The sequence below is a fragment of the Gallus gallus genome, chromosome 7 (assembly GCF_016699485.2).
Source record: "Gallus gallus isolate bGalGal1 chromosome 7, bGalGal1.mat.broiler.GRCg7b, whole genome shotgun sequence".
In the NCBI taxonomy this organism is placed as follows: Eukaryota; Metazoa; Chordata; class Aves; order Galliformes; family Phasianidae; genus Gallus; species Gallus gallus.
The window spans coordinates 15,222,900-15,233,383 of NC_052538.1; the positions used below are offsets into that span (position 1 = coordinate 15,222,900).

Genomic DNA, 10,484 nt, shown 5'->3' on the forward strand with positions numbered 1-10,484 from the left:
GAACTTTTGGTCTATAAAATTGTAATTGTGAACAGAGGAATCATGTGGAAGGCTATATTCTGAAATTCTGCAGAAGAACTGGTCTGCATTTCAGAACTGATGCCATAAAAAAACAACGAAACAAGTGCACATTTATTTGCAGCCTTCTTGTCCTGGATGTTAATACAGTGGAATTTTGTAATGCTTTGTTCTTCCGAATATCAAGCTATTGCTTCAATGGTTGTTTGCCGATTTAAAGGTCTAACTTTAACAGTTGAAAAATGTGTGGAGATACTGAAGCTATGGGATTACATCTTTCTGCAGGAAGGAAGGAGCAACAGTGGTCAGGGCAGCTGTTTTATTTTTCCAGAAAAGATGGATCAGCTTCAGACCTTGCCTAAAAATGTTATTGGTTGCACGATAGAATACTGCAGCTTCCAGTGCTTACTCTGTTTGCTCCCTTGCTATTTGTGTTTTTGTACTCCTGGTATAAGATATCCCATAACAAACTAATAAAATTTAGAAATGAAGAGGATGAGATATTGAATTAATTCCTATTGCTTTACCTTCTTTCTGTAGAGGGTTTCTTGCCCTGATAAAACATTGAGCATTCTGTGAATGGATACAACTTCTTAGCTTTTGTATACCATTGTGAACTTGAGGCAGCTGTAGTTGCTGAGGGTTCTGTGCTTGCTGCACTGTTAACTATGAAAAAATGTGTCAGGTTACCTGGCCCCTCTATGCCCAAGTAATTCACAGTATAATATTGTTAATCTGCAGTTATCTGAATGCCTTCTATTTGGCACCAGAACAAATAGCTGTCTCTTCCAGCATCTCGGTAGGTTCATTAGATTAGCTTGTTATTTGGATTGAACGTTATTTTAATAAAATATACTATTATAAATTTACTGATTTGTTTGTTAATATGCTGCAAGGTACTGTGATGAGTCATTACAGCTAATCTTATTTGCTAGAATAAATGAACAAGATATATCTGGTGAAGCTATATTCCTGATGTTTTCATATTTTGTCAATTTGCTTTCTTAGCAATTTGCTTTGTTTAATAAATCTGCACACTCTTCTCCTCTCATTAGTTCAAATTAAATATGGAAGGAAATTTCCTTTCAGGTGCTCTACATATTCCTTCAAAAATATTTTTTTAAATCTCCTTAAGGCAAAGGGAAATAGTTTTTGTTTTTTGAAAGTGGATATGAACTGTTTTTTCCACAAATCCCATGCACATTTTGTGCATTATTATAACTGAAACATGCAGCATACCCCAGCTTTGGTCTGGGTGTCAGTGATACCTTTACAAGTTTCAGCATCAGGTAGGCTTTACTGCATAATAAAACAATTTGGTAAAACCTATGTAGAGCTTGTGTGGCCTGCCCAGTGCTACGGGAAGAATCACAGACAGGGAAAAAGAAAACAGCTCCTTCTTGACAAGATAATCTCTCAGAGGCAAGTTAAAATGACCGTGTGTGGTATCTGTGCCCATTGCTGCGACATGCTGCATAACAGTGTATCTATGACCAGCTATAATCTGTCTTTTCGATACGATTTAGACTTCCACCTAATTTATTTGCTGTTATCAAAAATCAATACTACATTACCAAAGCACATGGACTGTGCTTTTATGTTATTATAAGTAAAATGCTTCTATTTAAGGAGCCATAGTAATAATCAGCAGGAAGGGAAATAGAATTACAGTGCATTGCTATTCTGTAATGCAATGTGTTGGAGCACCAAAAGGTCTCTAATAGCATACCTGTAACTTCAAGGGAGGAAGAAAGGGTGTTATGTGCCATTTTCTCTGCTCCTTCTATTTCCTCAGTTCTTTCTGTTTTTTCCCTTCAGAGGGAAAATGCTCCAAGGGAATCTAGCATAACAATAACAGCTCGTTACAATGTGTGGCTCGGGCAGAGAAGACTTCAGTATTGTTACTTAATTGATTTGGATTATCAACAGCTGTAACATCAGTAGGTTGGAGATGCTTGTAAAGACTTCATTTCTCTTAAACATCGCAAAATAAATGAGAAAGCAGTCTTGAGTACTTAAGGTCAAAATGTGATAAATGATATCTACTCTATTCTGTAATTTTGGATGAAAAAAACCTTATTTAAAATTCAGTTACCATTAGAAATGTCTATATATGGAATGGTATTACAATTCGCCAAAGATTCATTAGACAGCAGTTGCCCTTACTGTTCAGAAAGTAGGAAAGGAACGACAGTAGGCTTTTGCTTTGACACGTGATCTCCAGTAATAAACAGTGATAGTTGATTTACTTGTTATTACAGGGTGGTTTCTCTCTATCAACTATCAACTAACAGTTGATTTTATTTTTTTAATACATTTTCCTTGATAGTTGTCAACATTTATTTTCTTCTACTGATTGTAATTAACAGTTTGGTACTTGGTGTCAGTTTTAGTTGTGCTAACCTTACACAATTAGTTTGAGTGATGAAAAGGATGACATAAGTCAGCAACTTGCCAAACTCTTGACATTTCATGAACCAGCATTTCATGGATGTTGCTTTCTACATAGGAAATGGAATACAAATTCTGGAAAGTGGTGTTTTTCAGTATTGTATTTTCATCTTTCTAAAACTTCTCATATGCTTTCTATAACCATGACATCACATTATGCTGAATAAGAAGTTCCAGAGTGTGGACAATTAGTACTAACTTTTACTTATTTTTATTAAATAAAACAATATATTGAGTCTCACTATGATACATGTTAATTATGACAGATTTTTCTCAGTTAATTTTTTTTCTGCTCTGTAGCTCTTCCTTGGTCGTCTTTTACTTGGCTGTGGTGTTTAGTATTATTACAAGAAAATATAGGTAAGGTTTTGCTTCATTTTATAAGTAAAATCTAATTTCAAATAGGCACTATTATCTCAGATGAGTTCTTAGACAAAAATGACCCCTTCAGCGATTGTGTTTCAGAATTTCTCTCTCATTTCTTGTACTCTTCCCTGCAGACCTGTTGTGATAGTTGACTTTTTAATTACCAGTTTAATTACTGCCTTTCCACAAAGGTAATGGTTTGTCAAATCTGAAGCGTATAATTCTTCTTTAGAGGGAACCATCGTGGAGGAAGACAAAAGTGTTTCCAAAATAGCAGTATAGGTGTTTGTAGTATAAAGACTACAGTATGAAGTCTGCACTTCCTGTGACAGAGTGGCAGCTGTGAAGGTGCAAAAGTCAAAGGATATGAAAATCCTCTTAGAAAACTCATGCAAACACAAATTAAGTAGACCCATAGTCTACAGAATGTTTAAGGAAGATGAAGTTGAACAGAAATTGCTGCAGAGTGTTTTGGTTCTTCTGAGTGATTACAGCTATCGGTTGTTGTTTGTTGTTGGTTTTTTTCTTATTTTTTCCTTCAAATAGTCTTAATAGTCCGCTTCCCTGAGTTAGCAATAACTTCCTAATTAAACGAAGCTTCAAAGACAAATGCAAGTTTTTCAATGCCAAAAATTCTCACGGGAGAGTACAGCTTGCAGTGGATCTCTCAGTTGACAGACTGGTGAGAAGGTTAGCTGCTCTAACATTATTACTAATTTTTAACTGGAAAGGATCTTCCGCTTACAAATTTCATTTATTTATGTATTTGATAACCAAAAAGGAGGAGGTCATACGTATGACATACAAAGATGATGATGGTGCTACAGAAATGATTATAGTTTTAAAAATGAACCTGATATACCTTCCTTTGTGATGATACCATTTCAGTGCTTCCCTCATCAAGCGTTTTGTCCAAAGGCATCAAGGACTATTGATGCCTTATGTATGCCCTTCCATATATTCTGCTAACCACCTAATGTTCTCTTCTTTCACATCACTTCAGGTATACAGAGGGGCTTACTGTAAGCACAGAGAGCTCCAACTCCCATTGGCTTGGCAAATGTTAAGACCATTCAGCAGTTATAAAATCTACTTCCTACACTTTGAACTGCTCTGCACTAAGTGCTATAGGCTTGTTATTTTTATGTGGCTTAAATATGTTAATATTATTAGTCTTCAGTGCATCAACATCCTTGTGAAAAGTGTCAATCCTACAGACATTCGGGCATTTGAGTAGAATAGTTTGTGTCACTCAGAGCCAGTCTAAAATATGGTCAGTTTGCATCTCAAAATTATTTCCCAGTCCCTCCTGTGCAGTCTTTCTTAATGTATGATCATGCATGAAGGCCCAACTTGGTCCTGTCAGAGAATTAAATAAATATGAATTATCTTGCAGATGCAAACCTTGCATTTTTTTTTTTTTTTCATTCATTTCAACTTAATTTGCCTTTGATCTCTCTTCTCTGGAATTTTCTTGAGCATATCTTGAACCTCCTTCCCCCCACTGAGAAGACAATCAGTTCTATGACTAAAAGTTTTGGGATGGATGTGCTGTGTTATACTCAGCTGCTATTCTGCAAAATCTGTGTACTCTAAAAATCAGCAGGAATGTGACTCAAGATTGCTGTTTTCAGTTTTTACTTTAGGATTAGAACAAAGGCAATCCAGAAAAATAAGAAAAATACTTTTGCTGGAGAAGCTGCAATGTCTACATATTTTAATATCGCCTTCAGAAGACAGTTTCTGGACTCAAAAATCACAGTTTTCCAGTCAAGCCATAGAGGGACCTGTGAACTCAAATGCATTTTTCTTTCCTTCCGGTTTGACCTGAGATCCATCCATTTTCTGTGCCTTGTCTGTGGTGATTTTGCTTGTATACAGTTTTCTAACGAAGAGTGAGTGGTCTTGAGACTTTCCTGAGAGATGTCACTTAAGTTTGTCTCTTCGTCAATAACGTGATTGTTTAACTGCAGTTGTTTTTAATGACTGGATGTTTCTTTTGGCATTAGGTGATGCAGATGTACCTCCCATTCTGTGGGATTGCCATATCCAATGCCCAGCTATTTGCAGCTTCAAGGAAGGAATATGACAGAAGCAGGGTGAGTAACAAAATGTAAGTAAGTCGCTCCAAAAGTAATGCCTCCTATTTATTTCTATGGAAACTACCTTAGCTAGAAAGAGCACAAATACACTATTGGATAGAGCAAGTTATCAGAGACAAAACGCTATTTTTTTAACATAGACACCACCATTAGCTATGCATTTTTGCTGGTGATGAAAAAGAGCCTGCGTGCTATGCTCATAAAAAGCTCTGTAGCTGACCAGAACATGGCTTCTTTCATGCTGCTGTCACCACTGCTGAAACGTGTCACCCACTGCCTCAGTGTGCTCACATCCACTGTTTGGTCTCCATAAACAATTCAGCAAGTGTCAATGAGTGTCAGTGGTTGCCATTTTTTTCTGCGAGGAATTCAGTGACACACCTTTGCTTCTTATGCACTTCCATTTCAGATGCTATTTTACCAGACTGCCCCTCTGCTGCCATCTATCACGACAACAACATGTAACAGAATACTGGCAGGTTCAGACTCTAATGCCATATCAGCAGTGTCCACCTCTGATGTTGTGGACCAACATAATAAAATAGGAGGCAGTGCTTTTTTGAGCAGTCCTCATATGTTGGACCAGTGTCAAATCTTCATCTTTTGTTCTTTCAGATTCCAGCTATACGTACTTGTTTGCTAAGCAGACTGTTTTAACTATATTTTATTTCCAAGGACGCATTTCCCACAGATAGCGAACTTTACTAAGACAGCAAGCAGGGAACGTGGGAGGAAAAGCTCTTGGTGGTATCTGTTGTTTCCTGATGTCAGTTTCTTGTTTTGGAGTACTGAGACAATTGTGCTGGTGACACAGTGCAGTAGAAAGAGTTACACTGGCAGTGATTCAAACTCTAGTAAAACTCCAGAAATATCAAAACTTTGGCATGCTGGATTTGCAGTATTCAATTCATGTGTGAATAATTTAGATTCATCTTTGTAAAAGTAAGCAAGCAAAGATTTGTTTGTGAAAGATTTCGACAGCATGTATCTGCATAGATATGTTACTCATGTTACTCATGGTTGCTAATGATACGTGTGAGTTGGGATAGAAGGCTCCAAGGAAGTGAAAGTAACGCTGAGCTCACATGCCCTTTGCTTTTTGGAGAGATTTTATTTTTTAAAGAAATGAAACGGTGGTTTGGAAAGTTTTTTCCTGATTTCACACTGAATTTTCAGTTGAAATACTATCTGGAGTGTCTAACAAATCTTACTTCACAAAGCTGAGGAAACTACAGTGGGGTTGGTCCTTGTATTGAGCACTAACATTTTCATTGCTTGAATTTTAGTGCTTTTCATGTATGAAGGTTAGTGATTTCCACCCATCTGAAAACTAAAAGTAGCCCATTCTAATAATGTGTGGATGTAAAGATCATTCAATATTTGAGCTTGTCTTTTGTCCAGGTCTGACTAGCAACTACTATATTTTGGGTGTGGAGACGTGGAGGAGGCTTGGAAAAAAAATGTTTTTCTGCCACTGGCAGTGGTGCTTTACTTTGTTTGATGTTGAAACAAAATGTTTTGAGCACTTAGGGATTTAAAATTTGCTACAGATTCCCAGCCTGCTGGGAACAATGACAGGCTTTTGAGGAAGTAGCATTTAATCTTCTGAGAGACGTTCTGCAGAAGAGTATTTTGGATGTTCTCATTTGTCATCAGAAAACGGTCAATTCTGGTGGGTGGACATATTAGGAAATAGGATTAGTAATGCAGGTATTTTTTCTTAGTGCTTCATCCATGGGAGGCATAATAAATATTTGTTGCCATTTTACAGCTGTACAGTAGTCTGTACTTGTGTTTATGACCTGTTTACGGTCTTCAGCTTTGGCTAGTTCATGACTGAAAATAGTTGGCAAGTAAAATGTGATAGGTATAAACCCATATTTTGGCCTCCCCGTCAGTGAGGGTATGAGCAGTGGCAACTTCAGTGACCGTGATCAACATTTTGACGACCACTGCATTGGGATAGCTAAGACCACTAACGTTTTTATGCTTATCTATGTGGGTGGTTTTTTTAGTTTCATTGCCTTAAGCCAGAAAAAAGGAAAAAGCTTTGGACCTTTTTTGAACTTGTAAGAAAGATCATGACCTATTGTTTTTGTAGGTGATGAAATGAGAATGAGACCTCTTCATTTTAGATCATTGTATTTCATAAATAAATTGTTAGTGGTAAAAATGGGATCAGAGCGCTGTTGGGATATAAAAGCATTAATATCATCTTTTCTCTCAAATTTTGAACGTGTGAAGTGGGAAATAAAATGAGCATAAATGCACGAGCAAATTCAGTATAGCAAATCAAGTAGCTCAATTCATACTGCATACTTGGGGGATTGAATTCCAGCCATTGTTTCATTTTTGGACCAAAATGAAATAGTTTGTAAGATTCCCTTTTTATTGCTAGGAGTTGAATTGTGGTCAGTTTTGAGTATAGAGATGTGTACTTATTTCTTTTTCTAGATACCCCTCTGACCACATGCCGCTGACTCTATTTGCCATAATCACTAAGAGCTTCATGTGAATGAAGATTTCAGTTTATCGCTCGTACTAAAATCAAGACCACAAAGATTGACTCCTTGCAATGCTCCATATATTTATGTGTTCTGTGATCAGTACAAGAGTTCTCTCTCCTTGTATACAGGCTTTACTGGAAGTAGTGAATGACCTCTTTGAAGAACAAACTGACTTAGAGAAAATTGTCAAGAAAATTATGCATCGGGCCCAGACTCTTCTCAAGTGTGAACGGTGTTCAGTATTACTTCTGGAAGATATTGAATCACCAGTGAGTATATCTGCACCTCTTGTTGAAGGGTTAATAGATGAGTAGTGTAGCAGCTTTTTTTTTTTTTTTTTTTTACTGTATGGTAAGCGTTGGATAGCAAGAATTCTACCAGCATATAATTCTTCAATGCAAGTTACATACCGGCTGTATGTACCTTTATCCAGTACCACTTGTTTGAAGGGAAAATGAAATGTATTTCTATGATTCCTTCTGTTTGTTAAAGGTATTTAATGTGGGACCTGTAAGTTGTTGAAGAATCTGTCAGTGCTGTGACCCAGAAGTTTAGCTGTCCTTCACAGCTGAATGTGTGATGGAACTAGCACTGCAGAGCAGCTAGGATGGCAAGCACTTCTTTGATATGCTTAATAAAAACTAGGGACCTGATTTGTTATCAATCATCCGTTTGCTTGGCATCTTTCTTTCATGACATAGCCACTAGAAGGAAAGAAAAATCCTGTCTGTAGCTTTGTTTACATTTACCTGGAACTTATGACCTTGTTGATGTTTTCAGGCTAATATCTTATTGAGCAGGTGCTGCCTACAAGCAGTTTTAGAACTGCACTTGTTCTTGTGGTAGAAGAAAGCTTTTGCATTGAGCAGGTGAAGTGAAAACATTACATTCAACATTATTCTTGGTTCTTCCGATTGCTCTGTCCATTTGATCAGGGAATAACTATTTCATTGCAGAGCTCTTAAGCTGAGCAGGTAGAGGTAAGCCATATGAAACTATCTGTCCAAAGTTGGATTTCATTTTGGCATGAACCTTTGCAAGGACACTTTAAATGAGAGCCTCTTTTAGGAACGTAAACGTTGTTATGATTGTTGTAATCAGGAGTAAAATAAGTAGCTACCTTTATATTGGTGTCTCCCTTCAGTGTTTTGAACACAATCTGTCTTCCTTTCTACTGATTAAAGCAGTAGTTGAAGCATACTTTTCTATCCAAGTTTCTTCAGATTCACTGACTCTGTAATTGATTTGTTGTGGATCAGTGAGAGTCTAAATGATTATCAGAGAATCACAAGACTGTGCACATGGCAGAAAAACTACTTATTTCCTGGAGGAAAGCTATGATTCTCATTTCATTTAAACTAACAGAAATTAAGTACTTTCCATGGAGTATGCCCTAAATTACGCTAGCATTCATGAAAGCACAACATAGCTTTGTATTTAATGTATGTTCTCCTTTATAATTTTAATGTTTCTAGTTTTTCTCATACTAATCCCCCCACATTTCTTTTTAAATTAAATGATATACTTCTATTACATTCCTATGTTTGAAAGTATAATATCATTTTTATTTTTTGTAGAGTGGTAGTATATTGTGTTTGTAGCAGACGGTGGATGGCATTTCATTTTTTTCTGCTCTTGGTACTTTTTCTACCATTGAACACATGGAGGTTTTTTTTCCAAACTACACACAGTATTCTCATTCATCTAGACCAAATACTGAAATTTGACTGTGAAATTTGACTGTATTCAGAGAAGCCTAAAAAGAACAAACCCTTGTGTTTTTCTAAATAATCATTAAATTTAGGTTAATTTGGAATAGGATAATGGCATCTTAATGCTCATTTATATATTTTAACAAGTGACAAAGCGATTTTTCCCAGTTTTCCCTATTTCAAAGGGTTAACCTTTATATCAAAATGGATTTTCATAGACTAACTTAATGCTAAGCCACGTCTCAAGTATCATCCATATACTGTGTGAAAAACATGTACAATACAGAACTGAAATGGAAGGTGGATGTTCTTTAACATCTATAACCATTATCTATGTTCTGTGTTGCATCAGCTACTCTTAAAATGCTTTGTTTGTGTACTGTTGACACGTAGTTCAAGGAAAAGAGATTGCAATTACTGCAAAAGCATATTTCTGTTTACTTTTCCATTTAAAGAAAAAAAAAAAAGATCTGGGTAAAGCTCTATAGCTTATGTTCCAAAGACCTTTAAAGGGAAGCATACTGTTGCAGAAAAGATTTCTATTCTTCATACTTCATTAAGCTATCATTTGATTTGGTATTGTTTGTTTTATGAATGGCGCATAATAACTTTTTACATGAGTTCTCCAATGAGGAAATACAGATTTAATTCTTTGTTGTAGGTTCATTGGAGAAAAATATGGTTTAAATACAGCAGTATTGTTTACTTACATATTTGTAATTTTAACAACAATTTTAAATTCCTTTTACTTATGTGACAGGTAGTGAAATTTACAAAGTCCTTTGAGCTGCTGTCTCCAAAATGCAGTGCTGATACTGAAAACAGGTTGGTGCTCATGTCTTCTATGGTAATGGATTGCTTTATTTTTCAGTTTTAAATATGCTTGATCTTGGCTTTTCTTTGTTATGGAACTTTAGATAGATTTGCTTGAAAAATGTCAGCTTACTGTTTTTACTTGAACAAGATTCCTCTTCTCACTTCAAATGGAAAAATGCTTTAATAAATACATGTTAATATTGCTATATGTACTGATATAACATTATATTAGCATCTCAAAAGAGAAACCAGGAAACTACTGATGATTTTTGTTGTTGAACTTGTGGAAAATACACAAATGTTGTTTTGCATAATAAGTGCTAGAGTAAAAAGTTACAAAATTGTTTTAAATTCTCTGTTGATCTTTTACAAAATGCCCCCTTACATTTGCATTGAAGGGTTTCCAGTAGGATTTGATTTCTGTTCTTGTCAAGTTATAAAGCCTAATAACCTCACAGAACATCTGCTAAAAATTACATTCCTGTGAGTAACTCTGGTGTGGGAGTCCAGTC

General features: G+C 36.0%; 1 protein-coding gene across 3 annotated transcripts in view; it reads left to right on the top strand.

Moving 5' to 3' along the window:
* The window catches only part of PDE11A (phosphodiesterase 11A), a 127,380-nt gene that overhangs the window by 49,549 nt on the left and 67,347 nt on the right, over positions 1-10,484 (top strand). For all 3 annotated transcript variants that reach the window (XM_040703609.2, XM_040703608.2, XM_040703610.1), the window contains exons 3-5: positions 4,845-4,934; positions 7,573-7,713; positions 9,917-9,981. In XM_040703609.2, coding sequence (XP_040559543.1) covers positions 4,845-4,934; positions 7,573-7,713; positions 9,917-9,981 — 296 coding nt within the window. The remainder of the gene's footprint in view (positions 1-4,844; positions 4,935-7,572; positions 7,714-9,916; positions 9,982-10,484) is intronic.